The following is a 24000-nucleotide window of genomic DNA, read 5'->3' as shown; positions in this document are numbered from 1 at the left end:
CAATTTAAAATCCTTCTCCTAACCTATAAAGCCTAACATGGTCTAGCACCAACATACATTAAAGATTGAATCCAAACTTACCAACCCTCTAGGACCTTACGATCCTTAAACTCTGATCTATTAGTTATACCACAAATCTCTAAATGTAGATTTGGAGCCAGGGCCTTCAGTTTTCAAGCCCCTCTGCTGTGGAACCAACTACCGGCTTCAGTCCGGAGGGCAGACACCCTCTCTATGTTTAAAAACAATCTTAAAACCTTACTTTTCGATAAAGCCTATAACTAACTTAACTGTTTATCTTTAGCTGCTATAACTAACTTAACTGTGTATCTTAGCTGCTATAGGCTGAGAATGCTGGAGGAGTTTTAGACACCGAGCTCTGTATATCCTTCTTTTCTGCATTACATTCATCACCTGTGCAGTTTAAACCCACACCTTTTTATTTCTCTCCTGGAGCCCCAGGGCTCCACCTCCAGAGCTGCTGCTGATCCAGGATCTTCACCACGTCATCAGATCCCGAGTTCTCTCCAGCACCTCCATGGACTCTCCTACACTCTCCTCTTTTTTTCTCACTATAATTTCCCTCACTCCTCTCCTTATCCATCTGTCTACCCCCCCATCCTTCCTCCCAGCCGGTCAAAGCGGCAGGCCGTCAACAATGAGTCAGGTTCCGCTCGAGGTTTCTGCCTTCTAAAAGGAAGTTTTTCCTCGCCATAGCTCACTGTACAGCTGTTCAGTGTTTCGCTTCTTGCTCTTTGTTGAATTGCTGGGATCTATTTTTCCTTAATCAACTATAGTCTTATTTCAACTGTATAGTGTCTTGAGATAACTTTGTTATGATAAGACACTTTAAATAAAATTGAATTGAATTGAATTGAATAGTTTGTACGAGCGCTGAGGCTCCATCTACTTGTGAGAAGATCCACACAATGACAGCTAGATTTCAGAATCAACATCCTGACACGTTTATCATCATCTCTGGAGATTTGAATCATGTCAACCTGGACTCTACTCTGCCTACTTTCCCCCAGGCGGTGAATTGTCCCACCAGGAATAACAGGACAATTGACCTTATTTATTCCAACTTGAAGGACGCGTACAGAACCAAACCACTTCCTCCACTTGGAAGGTCTGATCATAACCTGGTCCACCTTCAGTCACAGTACACTCCTCTGGTGCAGAGACAGATTGTGACCACTAGGACAATCAGAAAGTGGACACCAGCTGAGGAGGACGCCATCAAAGACTGCTTTGACACCACAGACTGGGATGTGCTGCTGAAGTCTCATGGTGAGGACATCGAGGGCCAGACACACTGTCTAACGGATTATAGTATATACTATAAATAAGAGAGGTCTGGGATGGTGTTAAAACCATCACTGGACACAAGACCAAGGCCTCTCTGACTGCATTGGACACGGTGGAGGAGGCAAACGGTCTAAAGAACTTTTTCAACAGGTTTGAGCAGGTCAACTCACCTTCACTGCTGCCCGCTGCAGGACCTGACGCACCTTCTTGTGCCGACTTCAGCTCCACACAACCACTTCCCAGCTTCACCTCACTCCAGGTACACGATGTACTTCGGAGGATTCGTCCAGGGAAAGCTGCTGGTCCTGACAAGGTGTCTGCTCGACTGCTAAAGACCTGCGCTGCTGAACTAGCTGAGCCGCTCCAGCATGTCTTCAACCTCAGTCTACGGCTGGGGAAAGTACCAACCCTGTGGAAGACTTCCTGTATCGTTCCAGTCCCGAAAAAGATCAGACCGAGCGAGCTGAATGATTACAGACTGGTGGCACTGACTTCGCAGCTGATGGAGACACAGGAGCGGCTGATCCAGCACGTGCAAGACCCCCTGCAATTTGCCTACCGGCCAGCAGTTGGTGTAGAAGATGCCATCCTTCACCTCCTGCATCGGACCTACTCCCACCTGGTTAAAGGAAGCGGTTCAGTGAGGATCCTGTTCCTGGACTTTTCTAGTGCCTTCACACCATCCAGCCCACTCTGCTGCAGGACAAATTGACACAGATGCATGTGGACCCTGGTCTGGTCTCCTGGATTTCGGATTATCTTACTGATCGACCACAGTATGTCAGGCTGAAGGACATCACGTCTGACACTGTGGTGTGCAGTACAGGAGCACCTCAGGGGACAGTACTGGCCCGTCTCCTCTTCACCATCTACACTTCAGACTTCTGCTACAACTCAGAGCTGAGTCTCATCCAGAAGTATGCTGACGACACTGCCATTGTTGGATGCATCGGGGACAACAGCGAAGTCAATTACAGGGAAGTCTACGTGACTTTGTGGACTGGAGTGAGAGGAACCACTTGCAGCTAAACACCTCAAAGACCAAGGAGCTGGTCTTGGACTTCGGGAGGTCCAGGACAAAGCCACGTCCAGTGTTCATCAGAGGTGACTAGGTGGAGATAGTTGACAACTATAAGTACCTCGGTGTGTGGCTGGACAGTAAACTGGACTGGTCCTGCAACACAGACCATGTGTATAAGAAAGTTCAGGGTAGACTGTACTTTCTGAGGAGGCTCCGATCATTTAACTTCTGCATGTTCTACCAGTCTGTGGTTGCCAGTGTCCTGTTTTATGCTGTGGTGTGTTGGGGTGGGAATGTGTCCAAGAGGAGTGTCAACAGGTTGGACAGGTTGATCAGGAAGGCTGGCTCTGTGGTTGGCATGAAGCTGGACTCACTGGTGACAGTTGCTGAGAGGAGATCACTTGACAAACTACTGTCCATCATGGATGATGACAGTCATCCTCTGAACACTGTCATCAGTGAGTAGAGAAGCAGATGTAGTGCAGGAATGCCCATTCCCAGGTGCAAAACAAATAGACTCAAGGACTCATTCATTCCTCGGGCTATTAAATTGTATAATTCAGAGTTTGGGGGCAGGAGTGGAGTAAAAGTATCATGATGTTCTATTCTATGTTAGTCTTTGTATCCTTTGTCTTTGTTATTTTTCTTTGATCTATGTTCTTTATCTTTAGACTTAGATTGTATCATCTTGTTCTTTCTCTTTATTCCTCTTTGTTCTTGTTCTTATTTTTATTTTTATGAATAATCGTCTGTATCGCTGTGTTTGTTTGACGACGGATAAATGGCTAAATTTAGCTGGGTACGCATAGGGTAAATACTTGTTAAAAAGAGAAAAATAGATCTATTTCAAAGGGTTTATCATGTATATATGATTAAATGTGTACAGACTCATATTTTGCTCTCACTGTTTCAAAAGTCTTAATATTTACCATGTCATGCATGTATTTCTAATATTGCTAATTTTCTGCTTGGTTCCGTTTATTTACAATTGCTTATTTTCTCTGTTTTCTTATTTCATTCTTGGATTCTGTACTGACACAAACAAAATCTGCGTTGTGTTTACAGTAAAGGTTCACGCTCATCTAGTGTTCAGTAACATTTAGTGTAATGGCGATAATTGACCAGCAGGTAGAGTAGTTGATCTTCTATAATAATTATAGTTTTGAGCGAATCGATCTCTCATTGAAGGATATTGGTGTGAATGAACTACGTTCTTTGGATCCATCCGCGCAGACAAAAACGATGTTCAGTGCTTTTTTAATTCATAGCCAACATCCCCTGGATCCTAAACAATTTTAACAAACATTTATTCCCTCTCACATATGATGAATTCTGTCTAATGCATGATTGAATAAATAAAAATCCATGAGCAACTTTCTACATGTGCACATTAAATACTTCTGTTGTTCTTCTAAGATTGAACTTGAAGAGCTTTGTCGTAAAAGATCCATAATAAGCTGTCTATAAGAGCATCTGAACACAGCCAACTGCACAACAACAAGCCAGAGCCTCTGGTAGTGGTCTGAGTGAGGCGGGGGATGACATGATCGCAGCGTGAGGACAGTCACCTGGAAGAAGTAGGTGATAACCTTCAAACTGAACCCTGGATAGGTGCAGAGACATGGACGAATCCTCTACACCAAGGAAGATATTTAGGGCAAATAGAGAACGAACAAGGTCACTCTCTCTCTTGCTGAAGTCAGGGCTAGCAGGAACAAAACTTGACAGACAACACATCAAATGAGACCTCATCAAGATACTTGACAAGAGATAGTTCAGCTCCCGCTTAATGTCCCACTGAGGGCTGGAGGGCCTCAGTGCCAGCAGGCCCCAGAAAAAAAAGACGCTTAACCTGGAAGCCAACAGTAGAGACCTACAGAAGCTGGAGTCCAGGCACCTTCTCACACACCTGCCCTCGAAAAAAAAAACTTTTAGAGGCATACTGTACAGTCTTCATGTGGACAGGCCCTGGGGCGAGCCCCTATTAACTCGATTCACGGAAGACTGAGCAATGACCCCTAAGCTACTAATTGCTATCCACATTCAGGGTACCCAGAACCATCTGGGCCCTAAAAGGGGAGCAGATGACGGCTAGTCCATAGCCATCTTTACCTTATGCCTTTTTACAATAGAAGTTTACGTCTAAAATTTCTACATTTCCTCCATGGATTGTGCATGCAGCAGTGTCAGGACGGTTCCTCCTAAGGAGTTAAGGATTAACTTTTTGGTTTTTTATATGTTTATCCAGGTTTTTATCATCAAACCATTTTACAAATTAAAGTGCAAAGCCATGATCTGATTGGGCCATAAATGGTCACTCATAGAAAAACACATCATAGTATTTTTAAAAAAGCACGTTTTTAGACAAGATGATGTAGATGCACAGAAGGGATTAGCGTTACCGATTACAGACCTGTGGCCCTGACTTCACAGTTGATGAAGACACTGGAACGGCTGATCCTCAAACATCTCAGGCCACAAGTTCAGCACGTGCAAGACCCCCTGCAGCTGGATAAAGGAAGCGGTTCAGTGAGGATCCTGTTCCTGGACTTTTCTAGTGCCTTTAACACCATCCAGCCCAATCTGCTGCAGGACAAACTGACAAAAATGCATGTGGACCCTGGTCTGGCCTCCTGGATCACGGACATGTGATGTACTTTCTGAGGAGGCTCTGATCGTTTCACAACTGCATGAAACTCCTCTGCATGTTCTATCAGTCTGTGGTGGCCAGTGTCCTGTTCTATGCTGTGGTGTGTTGCGGTAGGAAGGTGTCCAAGAGGAGTGTCAACAGGTTGGATAGGTTGGATCTTTTTGCTGCTTTTTGGAGGAAGATTAATCTGAACTCCAGTTACTAAATTAAATGGACTTACATTTCTGCCTATAACTCTAAAAGTATCTCTTTTCTTGGAACTTTGAGCTGAAGCGTAATGCGTTTACAGGATATTTTTTGGGACATCTTGAATGTAATCTAGTTGGGAAAGCCATTAAAAATCATCTATTTAACTTGTTTATTTTCAGAAATTAAAAGGAAGGAGCCTCTTTTTTTTTAAATGAGTTCTTACCATGAATTTATATCTTGCCCTTTGTATAGAAGAGATTTGCTTGGGTTCAAATGATTGTGTCTCACAGAGATGGATCATGTTCTTGCTGGATGTGGCCTCCGATTGTTCCTGTGTGTTCACTAACTGCTTCCCGTTCTCTATCGCTCACTATCAGCTAGGAGAATGTAAGAAGCTGCTGCTGAGGTCATGAATGCTTTGGCTACTTAGTGACGCAGAAACAAAGAGAGCAATGTAAACAGTCACTGGAGAAATCCCTTCATCCATGTTTCCTTACTTGGTCCCAGCAGCTGCAGAGAAAATATAAGCTCTGCGATAGTAATGAGAACAGTAAGGAAAACTAGTTTTTTTCACATTATATTGTAAGAAGTATAACTTATGTAGAATATTTAATTGTATGTTCATCATTTTCTTCATCTGCTGAAATGGAAGATTATATTGTGTAAAAGTGGTTAAAGTGATAGTTCACCCAAAATATCATAATTCACTCATTTTCTACTCACCCTAATGTCAACTAAGGGTTAGGATATTTTCAGAGTTACGCACTCCAAATACCTCCGCGGTGCTCGTCTGTAATGTCCATCACTCCTTTTCTACTCACCCTCAAGGCCAACATGCTATACAGTCAGGTAGTACTAGGTAAATAATGCGAGCGCTTCCAGTGTAGACAGTAGACTAGAGTGTGTTACCGTACCATTTACATAAATATTATTGACAATTATGAATTAACAATAACATTGATTGTACAAATATGGTGTAGTTTCTGCTGGGTAAATATGCCTGACTCCCCTCCTAAAGCACCTTGGGTCAGCTAGACGGTCATTGTCTTGACCCCCAATTATTATCTCTCCTCTTCTTCCCACGCTTCCAAGCAGCGTTGTTGTTGATGTGCTGAAAAAGCCTCTCTCTGCACTCTACAGCCAGACCTGAGGACTTGGCTGCCTTGCACTTGTGGCTTGGATTCCCTGGGGATGGTTAGCTCTTTGGGCATGGCCAACATGGTGGTCATTGACCAAAAAACAATGTCTGGCCGGATTGAAATGGTGGTAATCTTGCAACAGGAAATGTAGCTGTTTGTCAATCTTGACATTTATCTCTAGTCGTCTATCTCTAGGGCTTTGTAGGTTGGTGTCACCTTTGTCTTTTCCTGGCCCTCAAACCAACAGGATGCTGTGAGGGTAAGGGTGTTATGGGTGACTTGTTGGCACCTTGACAGTCAGTTTTATCAGGACTGGTCGGTAAGTGCTGTAGGTCTCCAATGGTATGACTTGATCCCTCCATGCTGCGCTCATGACCTTCCATAGTTCATAGGAGATGCTGTTAGGACCAGGAGCTGATGCCAACCTTACTTTCGATGATGCCAACCTTACTGACGATTGCTCTTATCTTGCTCAGTTTTCGAGTGGAGCTGTTAAGCAATCCTTGCAACTTGAAAGAACAGTTATCTTTGGGTCTCTGTATTGAGCCTTAATGTACTGTGCTATCTGTTCCTTGGTGGCGTCCGATTTCTCACTTTTCTTTTCCTCTAGAAGCTGTCTGACATGCCTTGAGAGATTTCCAATGAAGATAGTTCTCTCTTTCTCCTTTATTTGACTGCCTCTGCAAATATGTTCTGCTCTTCGTATGTGTGCCAGCTTCTTTTGCACCTCATTTTAAAGCAACCTCTCGCCTTGTTTCTTGTTGCAGAGATGACGTTGATTTTACAGCAGGGTATCGATCTGGTCCTCCCTCCTCCCCTTTCTTGGAGGAGGGTTGAGTTTCTTTTTGGGTTAAGTTTCTTTTCCATTTTTGCTGCGTTTTGAGTGCTCAAGCACTAGGGTGAGGTCGGTGTCCAATTCCCATTATTCTTTTTTGCTATGTGGCTAGGGGGCTGAAGGATCTAACCTCTGGATATGTCAGGAGAGTACTGCTACTCCTAGGGGGTCTTTGTCTTCAGACAACCTTGATTTGTGCCAGGGCTCTGTTGTTCTCTGCCAGGCTGGGGGATCTGCTTGTCTTATCTTTTTATCAGTGCAAGGATGATGTATGCCTTTCCTTAGCTCTCCTTACCCAAACCCACAATCAAATGAACCAATGTTTTTGGGAAAACAAACATACAAACGTGAATTCATATGAGGACTACATCATGGTGAAGCAACACTGATGTTTGGTCAAACTTTATTGTTCCACACAATTGAAAACTGCTGTTGTATAACTGTCTCCAACAGGGAAATAATAAATGTAACTGGAAAAACTGAAACATAATAGAGAGCGATACAGTATAGCATTTACAAAACATAAATAAGTCAACATTAGTGAACAAGAAGTGTTCTTATTTCCTGTTGAAATTCTTCTTTATTTAGCCATCAGGATATATACTTCCCCAAGATAAAAAAAAAAAAACTTTTTCAAATCAAAATTATTTCATTAATTTAATAGACCATCAACAATTTTCTACTTTTCAGTAAATAGTAACAGTTTAAACAAAAGCCACTTTCTGTCAATATTCTGCACAAACATAAAAACACTAGTGACAATGTTGTTTTCTACATTTTCATATAATTGTAATTTTTAACCCATGTCTGATGTTACAATTACTTTGGGGCCCTGCAATAAACACATTTTTGTTTTTGGTTAAAGGTTGTTGTGTATTAAGGGATTTAACAGTGGTTTGAAGAATTAAATGTTTTTTCTGCTGCAAATATTAGCACTTCTAGTTGTACTGCTAGTTGGTGTTGTGGAGCATTTTTTCAGTCGGTTTTTCATTCTCCACACTAATCTAAACGGATAAATGGCCAGGATAAAAACAACAGCAGCTTATCTGAGCCAGAGCATCAGACATCAGAAGACATCAAAAGCGCTTCAGTATCAGATGACTGTGATCATTCAAAATACTTTTTTGAAAGTAACTGTTAAGACAGAGCTGAGTATGATTTCAGTTAAGCGATATTAACATTGTAACTCACGATACTAATGGAAAACGCCTATTAAGTTCGTCAATCAAGTTTTTTTTTAATTTCAATTAAAATGATGCTGGTAATAATAATGGAAGCAATTAATCAAAAACCTGTGAGATTGAAATTGGACTTGTAATAAAATAAAACTTAATAAGCAGCAGCAAGCCTCCTCCACAAATATAAATATTTAAGCTAATTCACATTGTGGTGAAACTATTTTAACAGTGCAAACATAACTACCAAGGAAATATCAAAGATCAGCACCAGTTAAATAACATCAGTGAAAACCTTGAATTGTGAAATCCAGATTCAAGAATTCGGAGAAATGAGATAGAGGCAGGTGATTTGATTTGGTTGTGATTTATAAATATATATTTTTGAAAGAACGATTAGCATTATTTTATATCTTTTATCACAGGACGTTTGTCTAAACATAGTTGAGAAAACTGAAGAACATTGAGATACATTTATAAATACAATGAAAGAAAGAAAAAAACATTTTATGAAATCTGTCTGTCTCTAATTTCACAAATCAATATTTTTATTTGCATCTCAGAGCCAAAATGTAATTGACGAAGTAATCAAGTGGACCCAACTGTAAATTAAATATACAATGATTGGTGTATTCTTTGCTCTTTACTGTGTCAGGTTGGAGAGTGACTTTTATTGCATAGCTACTTGCAAACCACCAACTAATTTCATTATCAATTATTCATCTGTTTTTGTCAGAATTAAACACTTGTAACACTGACAGACATAAGTTAACCACTGCCTGTAGCTCTGAGAGCTCTTTGATTGTTTCTAAAAACGACAGAGTAACATGATCAAGCAGAGAGCTGTCAGGTGAATGTCAACAAGGTGCTGGGTGATATTATCAGCTTTCACAGTCGATCTGGGTGTGTCTTTGTCCAAGGGGAAGCTCCTAATCCCTTGCTCAGATTTCATCTTTGGTCAGACTGGATTATAAATTTAGAGCAAGAATTGACCAAAAGCTCAAATGTGACTTCTCTTTCACTATCAGATTTACCTGGTGACCCTGAAAAGTGTGATCTTTGGAACTGAAGGTACCTGTGATGAAAGTAAACGCTACTGAACTGAGTTTGGGTAAAATAAATTGACATCACAACAGACAACTGAGATGCTCATGAACAGGGCTCACATTTGTTCCCAGCCAGCTTGTTCAATAATGGGTTGTTTTGAGTCTCCTTGTGTTCAGGTGTTTCTTTAACTTTCTACATGGTTAGGGTCTTTAAATATGTCTGCGACGATGATGATGGTGATGGTTGTGCATGTCCTCCATTGTGATCCGGCCCCAAACTCCAATCACAAAGGTTTCAATTTCACACTCGTTCTCTCCACGGATGATACGGAAGTAGCCGTTCTCGCCCCAGTTCTTGCCCCAGGAGTTAGCTGCGATCTAAAATAGACAAGTAAAGGTCATTTAAAAATGAAAAAAGCTTGCGGTGTCAAGAACATTTGTCAACATTCAACATGTCAAACATACAGTAACTTGAAACAATAAGAACCCATTTTTTCGACATTACTTCAAGTTTTGGTCTACAACCATAATTCCTCCTCAATCAGAGCAGCACATGTGTACTTGGGGGATTTTTTTTCGAGCCCCATCTCATGTCATGTATTGGTTTAAAATTATTTGAAATAGTTCTGAGAGACAAAAAGGCCACTAAATATATTGATCTAAAGTTGTATTTATTACACACTTAAATATTCAAAACAAGCCTATATTTCAGTAAAAATTGTTAGTAAAAATGTTTCACCTCTATGCTTACCTTATAGTGGCCTTCATTTATATCTTGAAAACAAGTCAAGAACTTCCAAATAAGGTGAATACATTTTTTATTATATTTGCAATATCAAAGCAGACTCTGACTCGTGAGTTGCTGATGTAGCATTACTAAACCTTTTTTCTTGGTACTACATTGTACTTGTATAAAGTATAGTTTAAACTGCAGTCGGATTTAAAACACATACTCACCCAGTATTTAAGTGGAGTTCCATCAAAATGTCGCTCCTCTCCCCACCTGGAGATGAAACAAGTCAATTACATTTCATTCTAAAATAACAAAACCATAATGCAATAATATTCAATAAAGATAGTTGTTTAAAAACAACATAACTGAAAACACAAACATGTCATCCTGAACAATAGATTTGGATGGTTGCTGCTGTTTGGTTTGACATAAGTCAAAACTACGATTTGTAAAAACTTCAGAGCAAGGCCTCCAACATCTAGAGATTAAAATAAGGAAGTGGAATAAGTCATATTCAAGTGGGGCCAAATGTGAATCCTACTCACACCATCTTGGAGTGTTTTTCCTGAATTCAACTTTTCAAATCAGAATTCTCATAAACATTTTCACTTAACAAATGTGTAAGAACAAAAGATTGTGAACACATGAAGACAAACAACATTTTCAGAACTCTGTACTTGAATGATCACAGATAAGAGTTGTCAAATCCAACCCACATCAGTTAATGTTGGCTTTATTCCACGCATTCCCATCATGCTTAAATTTAGTTCCTAGCCGCTGCCAACTTTTCAACAAGTTCTTTCTTCTCATTGTGAACAAAACATTCCTCCTAAGCTGATTCCCATCCTGTTTTTGCCTGATAGACCCTTGGTTTCCCAGGAGACACCCTGTACCCAGTTGGATGTTTTGAAGGAAATTGGCGGACAGACTGAAAACCTATTACCTTATTTAACAATGATTAAAATAGTAAGAATATCTGCATAGAAAATTGCTTTTATTAACACTTAGGTTTAGGTTTGTGTTTGTTTATATTGTACGTTACACCTGCTTTTTTCTGTGAAACTAGACACTGAGACTATAACGGCTTGCATACTATGGTTAACAAACTCGCACTGAGCACCAGACCCCTCAGACAAGGATGGAGTCTTTCCCCCCCGCCTGTGCCGAGCCTTCTGCCCTGACCGTTCCTCTGAGGTGATGATCCCCCTCTCTGTGTCCGGTGTAGCCAGGATCAACAGTCCAGACAAAACTCTTTCCACCACAGTGGACCTCAATGCTGTTTTCACAAACTTTCCCAAGGCCCGGGCTTAAAGGAGCGCACCGCTCTGGGATTTGCGCTGCGTAAACACACTGGTACCAGTGGCGGGCAGGTCGCTGCTCAAATTTTCCATCAGTGAATCAATTTCTATTCTTAACAGATTTTAGCATATTTTAATACAAAATCATAATATTCACGTGAAACAGTAGTTCGATTAAAGATAGACTAAAACAAACTATTGTAATGTTAAGATATTTTTTTTATTATTCAAGTTACTGTAATATATTGAGAAGCAATTGAATTCCCCAAATTGGTTAACACCTGAATCATCATTTTATCATACTGAGCTTTTGAGCTCAGCAGTGAGACAGCCAATGATAAACGGAGAATAAGACGTGATGATTAAAAGCAAAGAGATGGAATGTGTCTAAACAGCAAACACAAAAGTTTTAGCCCATGTTATGTTTACGCTCGAAAGAGTTTATGGGCTCAGGAGTGTGACCATGAAAATAATGTTACTTTGCAGGAGGAGGAACCTACGATCTCATCTTCATGCAGGGAGATGCAGGGACATAATTACAGTCCAAAGAGTTATAGTTGATGACTGAGGAGAACAAACATGTAGGGGAGATGTCTTTGAACATTGCATGTTTCTGAAGTATGCGATTTTAACACAATAAGTGTAGGTTTCAGGTTCTTATCATCTACATGTCTTTACAGGAAGAGGGATGCAGCAAAGTGTCATAAACAGACAACATATTAACATTTAAAGGGTCTTTCGACTGAAAACTATCCAAAAAATGTGTCTGGGGTTTGAGGGTCTTCAATAGGCACTTTCAGTTTATTGACACATACCCAGACACATCCCTAGCAACATTTAAAAAAATGTTGGGGATAAAAAGAAAAAAAGTTAGCCTGAAAGCCCAGCAAAGAACAGAGTGGTGATAGTGAGTCATGATATGATGGATAAAACAAGGAACAGTGGTGGGAGGGGGAGAAGGCAAACACTCATCCAGGTGTGTCAGGTTGTCTGCACGTCTGCATAGTTTTAGTCTTCCCAGTTTGAAAGTAATGAGGGAAGGGGAGGTGAAGATGGTCTAGACTACATGGAGTCAAGGTGTGTCTTTATGAGTAGTAGACCCGGAAGCTTGTAGACATGCTCAGATGTTTGCACAGACATGAAGAGGCTCATAGTATCAGCTTGATCTAATGTCATCATGATTCACATTTCCGCTGGATCACTTTTTAACAAACATCAGCAAAAGGAAAAAAAGTGTGTGACTTACCCTGTGATCTTGATGGAGTGTGTGCCATGTTTGCGATACTGTGGCGGTTTAGTGAAGCTGACATCGGTGTGTTTGTAAATCCCACTTTTGTAGAGGAAGAAGTCTTCATGAACTTCCATAATGGCTGAAAGGGTCAAATATCACTTGTTAAACTTCTAGAACAGGATAGTACCATAATAGACACCTTTTATGTTTGTGTTTTAGAATGTCTCATTGTGTAAAGTACTATAGTAGCACTTGTGTGTGATGCGTCTTAACAACAGATTTGTCTGCCAAGGTCAAGTATGACATCAGTGGAGGTCAGAGACCGAAGAGAAGCTCTCAAACATTTTTCTAATAACTTGAGTTCCAACAAAAATCCCAGAGGAAAGCAGAGCTTTTACCCTTTTAAGGTGCAGGTTCTGCTCTGGTAGTTACTACTGTTCATGCAGTTGTTTTTTATTTAAAATACTTTTTTTTTCTGTAATGCAAATCTACATTAAAGTGTAAAATTATTTTGGTGTAAGAGTGCTTTACTGACTTCACACTAACGAACAAAGTGAACGTGAACAACGTGAAAAGAACAATCTCTCGCTTTGCAAAAAGTTGCCTGGAAAAATAAACCGATTCATTTTGTTGTTTAAATGCTTGTCTCTCAATAAACATGAGACACAAATGAATGCATGTCATACACTGGAACAAACAACTCCTTACCTTGCACTGGACCGTTATCCATGATCTCTTTCATGATCTCCTTTTCCTAAGAGAATAAAAGTGGAAGATTCACAGGGAGGGAGACAGGCGGGAAGATCATTACATGTCAAGAAGACGATGAGGATCAAAGCAAACACTTGGATGGTAAAAGAAAAATCAGTGAGATCAACTTGATCATAGGCTGGTGCTCAAAACTGGAAAGCATTTTAGTTCACTATCATTATGCTTATTTCAGGGGACTGTAAAACCATTTTCACGTTTATTTGCGTGTTCATAGAAACGTTGAGACACCTCACTGATAGAGATACAGCTCTAAACTAATGCTATTATAAGAGTCATTATGAAATTCATTAAATGATGATCATGACTTTTTTTTATTTTTTTTATTTAAGCTATATATTTTTAGACATCAATATTTGGTTTACATACAATCCTACCAACTGTATACAATCAGAGAAAACATCTTTTAATTATGCCTGCCTTAGTTCATACTTTTTATTTTCTCCAAAAAATGTTTTACTTAAAAATACATTTGTTGAATTTGTTGTTTTGTTACTCATGAAAGAAATTACATGGATTGTCTTATTATTATAATATTATTATTATTATTATTACTATCTATCTATTCTTGCATACATGCATACGAGTTTTCACTATACTGGCTTTGTCAGATGCGCTTTCCAAATGGGAATATTTAATACATTCTAATGAGTTTATTGGATTTAAATCACACATTAGGCTGTTGCTGCTTGTAACTTTTATAAGGTTTATATAGTCTTGGCATATTTATATCTTTATATATATTTCTCAATTAAAATTAATCAGAATTTTAACATCTAATAACACATTATATTTCTGACCTCAGGAATATAAGTAACTGGACTAATTATTTTAGAGGAGAAACAAGGAAAACTGTTTTGTTTTTTTGTTTGTAATATTTTTCGGACTACAGTACTCAGCTCAGCTCGAAAAAAAAACAATCAAAGATTTCAAGTGGGCCTCTTAAAATAGGTAGCATTGGATCATCGTAGCAGAGGATGCAGATAAAGATCAACAGGCAAAACAAAACCTTCTTACGTTGGATGAGAGCCTGTAGGGTGGGGTAGATTGGTAGATGTCATTGTTGTAGTTGTGGGTGTTAGGGCAGAGCTGTGTGGCCTGTCTCTTCCCTCGGCCAACAGAACGACTCTGCATCATACAGACGCCCACTTCTGCTGGGGTCTGCTGTGGCGGCTGGTATGGATAGCAGTCCTCTGTGACTACTCTGAAAGAAGCAATTAAAAGTTGGATTATAAGTACTGGTAACACAAAACTTCCTAGCCCCCCTGTTAATATAGTGTTGAAAATATTCCAGACATGAATACGTTAAATGGTAAATCAGTTTTGACTCTCAAAGATGTCCCTTACCTTGAAAATTCAAATTATTGGATTTAAAGTCCTACTAGCTTAAAAGAAGTTCAGTCTTTACCCTCTGCGCCGAAGATACCACCAGGCCCCATCCAGACGTCCACCAGCACAACCCCCCTGGTTCCTTGTATCACAGGAGATGAGGTTCTGTGGTGACAGCTGGGGAGTCATGTGACCCATTGATTGAATGGAGATTCTGTCTGATGCCACAGCTGGTCAGGAAACATAAGCATAAGTGTCATTAAGTAAGTAAGTAGGAGTCATTAAGTAAAATCCACATTTTGCCTCAGAACTTACATGCTGTTGAAAATGCCCACGATGCGGCACAGTTTCCCTGGTCAAGTGGTTCATGAATCTTTCCTGGCCACTTCTGCGCTGAGTCGAACTGGGGCGGTATTTGTTCACTCTGAGGGTCCATGTTCATCTACAGTTGATGATGAAAAGATTATGATTCAATGAAAATGGATAAATGAATATGATTCTTCCTGTTTTAGTATATAAAAACTAATTCATGCAGTAAAACCAATGAAACTGCTGAAGTTGAATGTACCGTCTTCTTATTTTATTGTGGACCATAAATACTAACTTTAATTAAGGCTGTCGAACAATTCTCTGTTGAATCTATTCAACGTTTTTACAAATGTTGTATCTAAGACTTTCAAATCATTTTATTTATGTCTGTATTTGATTATTTTGATCAGTACTTCAGGAGTCTAAAACTAAAATAATTATGCCATTGAAATATTTATACAAAAATAAAAAAGGAGAAAATTGTTCTGACATCTTAATGAACACAAATGTTCATATCACAACAATGCATAACAGTTGAGATAAACATTAAATATAAGTTAGATTGGTTAGTTTTGATGAGAGATTGATAGTGAAAATCCAACAAAATTCAGTAAAGGTGACCCACTGAAATGATAGTTGTTAGGTCTGTAGTCCAGAATGAAAGCTGGTGGTGCAGCTTATGTAACTGTGATAATCACTACTGAAAAGTACTTTATTGTCGTGTGGGAACAATGTAAGTGTGTTGTTGCCATGAGACCATGCGACCTTCCTGTTAAATCACAGCTATGTCTTCCGAATTATTTACATGGCCACCTTGCAATTGTAATTATCTGGAAGAAATCCAGATAATTATAACCACTAAGGGTACATATTTTCTTTACATGCTCAAGGAGATTCTTAGGTACCAAACTACTTTTATTAAAGCAGTTTATGAGGGACAACAGCGCACATGGACCTCTTTCTCCAGTAACCAGCCACCCTGTGCTGCATTCCTGTGATTAATAGGGCTTTAATCTAGAGTGCAACAGACCACCTAATACATAACAAAGGAATGTGCTGCTCGTAACAGATTTTTAGGAGGAAGAGGTCAAAGTCCAAAAACCCAGAAGGCTTAAACACTTAACCATGTTGAAAAATACAAATGGCAGTGCAGGTGATTCATGAGACTTTAAAAGGAAGGGGAAATACATGGATTCTGTTCCTCTTCCTAATACAGGTAAAGACATGCGGTAGTTGGAGGAAGGAGGAGGAGTTAAGAGCATTTTTACCTAGAAAAAGTTGTGGAATGCTTTGAGAGCGCAGGTGTGTGTGTGTTTTTGTGGTGGTAGTAGGGATGGAGGTAGACATGGAGTGGGGGTGGATGTTGTGTTATATTTTCCCATCGCCCCTGTGTGTCTATGTGATGTTTTGGCTCTAACTTATGTAATCAGTCTGGATAAAAGACAAACAAGAGCTTCCAGACACGGAGGGTTTTCACAGAGAAACAAGCAGTACTCACTCTCCTCTGATAACAAGGGATTTTGGATATTGTAAAGAAGACCAAATGAACCAGGATGATCTGGTTGACTTTCAGACACGGGTTCAACAAATTTGTAATACGTTGATAAACTCTAACTTCTAAAGTGGCTCCTACACTAAAATGTCAACGATATAACTTCCATACATCATTGTGGAAGCATTTTGGCAAGTATTTTATTTATATTGCACATTTTTAGTTTGATCATGAATCCAAAAACGTAACATTAATTACGTGTGTGTATTTCGCATCTGAATAACAGGTTTAGGTTACACTGTTAATAATAATAATAATAATAATAATAATAATAATAACATTGATAAAGCTCTTGAACTTGTATTTTATATGAGTTTCTTCTTACTTAACGTTGAGAACTACATGCAACCTATACAACCTACACAAATTAGTTTAAATACAAGGTAGCTGTCCCTAAATGAATACCTGTATCTCATTCATGTTCATGATGGTTCTGGTCGGTCTCTGTGTGCCCAGCCGGTAGCGGATTCCTTCATCTAGTGTCATTCCATAAAACGCACTGTAGTTGGCTGCTTTCCACCTGAAGGAGCGACGTCTCAGTTTAAAAGATCCATGTATAGGTATATTTCAAAAATCTGTGGTGTTTACCCATAGTTCCCGCTGTTTATCGCCTGGATCATGTCTTTTTCGATCAAACAGGCATTCTGATCACATTCCCAGCGTCCAGTAATACCACACGTGCTGCAGAGAATTAAAAGAAACATGTTGTATCACCTAGTTTAATTGTCACCAGTGTTGTTATACACACTTATCAATACTCAAAAAGGATATCAGGGCCAGAAGTTATTTAAAGAAGTAAGAGGCTAATGAGCAACATTAAAAATCCTTATTAAGTCAGAGTAGAGGAAGATAGCAGAATATTAACTGTGGCATCAGAACCATAAATGGCTCTGGCAGCTATAACAACACCATTAACTAACATAGTTATATAACTTAAAAGTGTCCGATGTTTCACATTAAAAGCAGCAGAAACACAGATATGCTTGCAGACAACTATATTATAGATGTCTGTCACAGTTAACTAGTTAATAATGCTTAACTTCAATTCATTTTAACACCACTAATAATGTTGATGAACACATGATTTGTATGGCCGTCTGGTCTGCTTGTGTGCTTTCTGGTGAAGAGAGTGTTATACAAGTAGTCAGAGATTGAGTGTAGATTTCCTGGTCTATAAAGGCGCTTTGCAAATAACCATTACTTACTTACTTACTTACTTACTTACTTACTTACTAGTGAGGAGTGTGTGTGTGTGTGTGTGTGTGTGTGTGTGTGTGTGTGTGTGTGTGTGTGTGTGTGTGTGTGTGTGTGTGTGTGTGTGTGTGTGTGTGTGTGTGTGTGTGTGTGTGTGTGTGTGTGTGTGTGTGTGTGAAAAGGATAGAGAGGGTGGGTGTTCTTCTAAAGTAAAAGGAAGAATGTTTTTGTCTGTTCTTTACCAATATACAATAGAACTGCCACAATGTTTGTTATGCTGCTGAGAACCATAGAATATTTATCTCTGTTATAGAAGTTTGAAATTGGACGATATGATTTGTAAATGTTGAGATCAGGTATGTATGCCCATTTGTGTTTACGATGTTGCAAAGGTAATTCTAAAAACATTCTTGACACTATCTGTTTTGTTGGGTTAATGAACAAGTATTTCCATGAAATAGCATTCTTAACCTCTTTCTTTAATATACTTCTTACCTTATAAGGGAAAAAACAAAAGCAACAGTGAACATATCCACAGCAATAACAATAATAGTTATAGTGCAAATATGTACCACAAGAAACACAGCAGTAAAACAATGATGCTTTGACAAACACAACAGTAGAACAAAGCAAAAGCAACAACAAAATGTTAACATTGTAACATCTCAATATGGAACCTGTCTTTGGGTGAAGGTCAATAGCAAATAGCAGACCCCTTGTTCAACGGTATACACACCTACGTAAATCTGTGACCAACAACAGTGAATGAGGGAGCTTTGAACATGGGCCAACACTTTCTCAACTCAGGATTTAAACAGAAGAATGTTGACATAAATACATACAATGGTCCTGGACTGTGTTGATTTGTTACACCGGGACATGAGGAGACTCAATGTATGTAATCATATCAACATACTTGAAACTCAAAAAACATTGTTTTGCAAAACCTGATTCAAATAATAGTAATGTCTGTTCGTTAATCAACCTTACCATGCACTTAATCTATGGATCAAAATAACATCCTATTACTGTCACTCATTATACGTTGAAAAGACTAGCTAATGATGATGACTTTCTGAAATATAATTGGGATTCAAAATATTGGAAAATTATATAACATTTTCACACATTTATTCAGAGCCAGTTAAACACGTACTTATATACCAAAATTGTTTCCAACTGAAGAGACTAACTGTATTCCCTGCAGTCACTCTTTATCTTCCATCAGGTTAACACATTGCATCATCAGTTAATGCTTATCAGGAATGATCAGCAATTCACCAGTTTTGTAAGGTAGAGGATGCAGCTGGAGCTTTATTTAGCATTATATTCATGAACACAACAAAAGACGGCAAACGTGTACACTCGCGGATACACATGGACAAACACTCATGCAAACACACACACTCACATGCACACACTTGCGCATGAACTCACTCGCATAAACTGAAACGTTTTTAAGCTTCATGGTTCCACTTCTTTTTACTGTATTTATTTAATAATTATTCAAATCAAGTTTCATTTTGACGTTTCTGGGTATCGTAGCCAAGACTTGACTGACATTATCATGCTGTAAAAAGATGCAGCTGATGTCAGGAATCATTCAGTTAATGTCAGGAGAAAGTGTGTGCCAGCTGTTAATGAGCGGAGGCACAGGGATCCACCGATTTTGGAGCATTCCATGCTTTGGGAATATTAAGAGCAGTACGCCAAGGATGTAGTGCAACTTTTCAAGCGTCTGTGTGCATTGCCTTAACACTGTGATGTCAAAGAGAATGTCATGAAAAGTTGTTGTTTGTTTAAGGGGGATTTGACACATATGTGCTGCTTTTTGACACTTGCTGCTATTTAAAGGTCAGAGCTCTCCCTGCTATTGGTCAATCAAAGCTAACTTAAGGTTCTGACACAGAACCAAGAAACAAAGTCATTTTGCCATCATGATAGAAGAGAAAATAAAGGGGTTGATTTAAATGCCTGGAGATGTTATCAGCCACTGTTACAGTTTTAATTCAAAACTGTTAGCTATGAATACAATTTTTTAAAAGAAGTGTAAAAAATATACATCACTTACCATAAATTGCAGTTGTCTTTGTACGTCTGCCCAGAGAAGTATTGGTTTCCATTCCTCTCACAGGTGCCTGCATGACAACAAACATGAACAAGTTATTGCAAAATAAATATAGCTCATCCAACCAATTTAAACAAAGACTAAATTAAAGAAAAGGAAAGTGTGTGTTGGACGTCAAATAATTTACAATGTGGTGTTAGCTTTTTTTCCAGACTCGTTCCCAGTCGCGCACTGCTCACTGGAGCCAAATCTTAGTACCTTTTGGTGTTAAGATGTTAGCATATATAAAAGCAGAACTATCCCTGTCACACACCTTCGTCTAAGGATGTTTAATTATATTGTTATATTTTCAACAAACAAAAACGTAGTAAAAAATACACATTTTAAATGTGACTGTCCATTTGTTGAATTACTCATCTAGATAAAGAATTTTAAATGTAGTTTCACCCACATAGCTAGCATTCTTTCTTTGGACCTCCATTCATCCCTCAGCCCTCTGTCTGCTTTAATAAGAAGACTACTGTTCCCTGCTCGCTACTCAGGTAGTCTGCTGTTCCTGGTTGCAAAGAAATAAACATGTGCATTCAAGGAAAGATGGCAGAGATTCCGGCAGGATCCAAACAAGGATGTACTTCTCCAATTGTTATGTCAGAGAAGGGATGGGTATAAACCTTTGGTTCTTTTGTGGCATTCTTCAGTAGTAGCGAGCATCGAAACATCTCATGTCTTTTGATACCCACTCTGGATCAAAACTTGATAATGTATGGATTTTTCTGAAGACAAACGGACTCATGAAAGAGTCAGTGAACATCAGATTGATTCGTTATTTGTTTGTAAGTAATCTTTGGTAGTTCTTTATCAATTTTTTGTGTATGAAAACAGCTTGGAGTGGAAATTTACGAAGTTTAAAACCTGATCTCATAAAATATTTATCACTATCAGACCGATGTTGAAGTGAAGTTATCAGTATCAGAACCAGAATCTAAAATCTTCGATAAATACTCAGTCATCATGTGTAGGTGGCTCCAGAAAAGTGAAAATGAAAAATAAATATGTTTTTTTATTTCTACCCTTGAATGCAAACGTTGAATAAACGAAATGTAAAGAAAGAAATGTAATTCAACATTTGTCAGAAATAGAGATTACTTTACACACTGTTACATACCAATGAAAGGTGGCTGCACACCAAGACAATGACCCCAGAAGTCGGGGCAGCAGTCAGAGATGGTGCGGTTGCAGAACAGGTCGCAGTAGCAAATTGTGTCCAGGTAGGGGACTGTGCACTGGTCATCTCTACCAGGACAGCAGCCTCCTCTCCTTTGACAGTACGACCCAAACGGGTCTCTGATTCCCCCTAGATGAAGAGGACTGGCCAGCTCCCGCTTGGTCCTTTTAGATAGGATTCTGTCTGCACGTCCAACGGCCAACACCAACATGGACAAGGTCAAAAAAATTAGCTTCATAATGATTCTGAAAAGGACATAAACAATGAGATCAGGTGAGAGCATGTCAAGGGAAATCTGCTGTGTATAGACTCAATGAGGTGGAGAGGTCAAGGTAAGGTGAATCATAGGGGTAGGACTCGACCACCCCACCTTCACACAAGCATCATTCAAATGCTCGACCATACAGACACAAACAAATGAAAAGATTTGGCCACAAATTGTCTTTACAACAACCCACATAATCCTCAGAGATGCTCTGTTCACTTTCCCCACATTTCCTTTCGAGCTGCCAGAAAAAACAGAAGGCAACAGTACAGTCAGCAAGAAATGGATAAAAACAAGCACTTAGTGATGGAGACACGGATGTTGAAATATTCATCCATAAATAACTGCTGTTGGGGTTAAGTTGCAATTCCCTGAGTAATATTTTCAAATGCAGTCACTTCATTTATGTGAGTTCATCACTTTTCCATTTAGTGGAAAATTGTATAAGCTAAAGAGCAGAGAAAACAAATCATCTTGTTATTGCCCTCTTCAGAACATTGTGATCATTACACCGACCAATCAATATAATGTTATGAATCAGATTGTTTACTTTCTGGAAGTTTAAACTCGTAAGACTTTGCACCATATGCTTACACACATAACATAAGCTGTTATGAGTGAAATTGAATGATGTAGTTTTAAATATATGAAATATAGAGAACATATTTTCCATGACATGGTCTATTATTGTGAGAGAATAGACCTTAGAACTAATCTTCCTTTAATCAGTTTTAAAACAATAAAAAGTCTTTCATATGGCCTAACAAAGGTCAAACAATCACTCATAATAATGAGAGAATGGAATAGTGTCTTGTTCCTGGACGACAATTTCTATAGGAGCATACAAGGGTTGGCCTGCAGCTAACATAAATATCCTAATTAATTATCTGATCCGATCTGTGAAGCACAATGGAGACTGTGCACATAAAGCAAAGCCCCGGAAAAGACATTTGCTGTGTTGTTTTCTGCATGACTGTGCCTTTAGTCGAGAGCACATTCACACAAATCACCATGAAGCGGCATGGAATGGACTCACCCACTCCGATGTATTGTATGTAGGGTGCAGTAAAATACCAGGGGAGCTTATCATTGGTTCCTTAAGAAAAACTTGCAAAATTACTGCAATTCAATAAAAAATAGAAAATAATTGTTGAAATTGTATTTAAATTAAATCCCCAAGCCTACAGGACTGTACAATTGACAATGGAACAATTTGGCAGATTACTTAACTTATTAGTAAGTATTAGTTAGGGCTTCGTTTTAAACCCTGTGGCAATGACCAAAAGGCTACCATATGCCATCACATTGAAGACAGCTGTGGCGAGTAACTCACACTTACATGAACACTCTGACAACATGTTGACCCCTCAACTAACTAAAGAAAAATAAAAAATAAATCACAAAAATCAAAGTTTTTCTAAGTAAGAAAAAAGTAAGGAAAAGATCCCCTCTGGTGAATATTCTGATGAAGAGAATATTTAGAAAATCTATTCCTCTGCCCTTACTTGAGGAAAAGACGTCATTGTCTGACCTATGCAGGTGAACTTTGAAATATCTCCACCTAGCATTCCACATGAATCAAGATAAAGCGAGAGAATAACTGCGGTAAAAGTTGATTTGTGTGTTCAGGGTAACAGGTGAGAGCCCACACAGGTGAATATCTCTGGACTCAATAACCCAGAGAAGAAAAGGGCACCTGGCTTCCATTTATGCTGTAAATTCTATATCAATGTGCAGCTTTTGTGGCCATCAGTCCCACCTCAAAAGTAAATAGAATCATGTGGAGGCCTGTAAAGGTGAGTGAAAACAAGGGCATGCGAAACACTCAAACAACACTCAGCAATGATTGAACTTAAGTGAAACCAATCATGATAGACATCATTCCACAATCAGACTTGAATGAAAAGGTTTCTTTACCCAGGCTTGGAAGATAAATCCTGAAACTTCAAATCCCACTGGAGGTCCTTGAAAGTTTTACACTGTTTCAGCGGAAATAACCTTTTTACTGTTCTTCACTTGCTCTGTCCAACCAGACTCCTTTCTCTATATACAGGCAGCAGACAGGGGAAGCCCCTCCTCTCTGACCCCCCTTCACTTTCTGCCCTGTGCCCACTACCTCCTGCTCTATCTCTCTCCCTCCTTGACTCCCACAGGTTGATTTCAGGCCTCATGGAATCTCAACAAACAAAAGTGAAACTGTTTTTACGCGGGCACATTCTCTCTCCTGATGCTAGCTGCTTCCTCTTCATGCTCTCTCCAGGGCCTCAACAACGGTTCATAATCACTTGTCTGCTTTTCACCATGTGATCTGACCGCAGACTAGCACTGGAGTGAACTTTGCCTCCAGAGAGTCTACCATCTACCGGCCATGAAGGAAATAACATCACCATGCATTTAAAATAGCTACAATTGCCAAGCAAGTCTTTCCAAATCAGAGTCTAGGACTCACTAGCTAAGAAGAACTCTCACCATTCAAACCCTAGTTATCCATTGGGAACGTCAAATATTCAAGACCAATCAGATGTACAGTATGTCCTCTAGACTTCGATAAAGATTAACCTTTCATTGAGACTTTCAGAGGAGACTGTCCGCGTAATTAACCCTGAAATTTGGTTTCACAAATTAAAGTTATTGCCAAAATATAAAAATCTGTAGAAAATGTTAC

At 39.2% G+C, this 24000-nt stretch overlaps 1 protein-coding gene across 1 annotated transcript; it reads right to left on the bottom strand.

Moving 5' to 3' along the window:
* Positions 1-7494: 7494 nt before the first annotated feature.
* On the bottom strand, positions 7495-23408 carry tinagl1 (tubulointerstitial nephritis antigen-like 1). Its single transcript, XM_087787911.1, has 12 exons — positions 23253-23408; positions 21011-21315; positions 19849-19915; positions 17172-17264; positions 16989-17103; positions 15038-15164; positions 14802-14952; positions 14411-14597; positions 13334-13379; positions 12641-12764; positions 10321-10366; positions 7495-9741 (listed from the first exon to the last, which is right to left on the bottom strand). The coding sequence occupies exons 2-12, from the start codon at positions 21306-21308 to the stop codon at positions 9574-9576; spliced, it is 1422 nt and encodes a 473-aa protein (XP_087644037.1). The 5' UTR covers positions 21309-21315; positions 23253-23408; the 3' UTR covers positions 7495-9573.
* Between the last annotated feature and the right edge of the window lie 592 nt (positions 23409-24000).

The sequence above is a fragment of the Callionymus lyra genome, chromosome 3, assembly GCF_982586985.1.
Source record: "Callionymus lyra chromosome 3, fCalLyr1.hap1.1, whole genome shotgun sequence".
NCBI classification, from domain to species: domain Eukaryota; kingdom Metazoa; phylum Chordata; class Actinopteri; order Syngnathiformes; family Callionymidae; genus Callionymus; species Callionymus lyra.
This window is presented reverse-complemented; position numbering and strand designations above follow the sequence as displayed.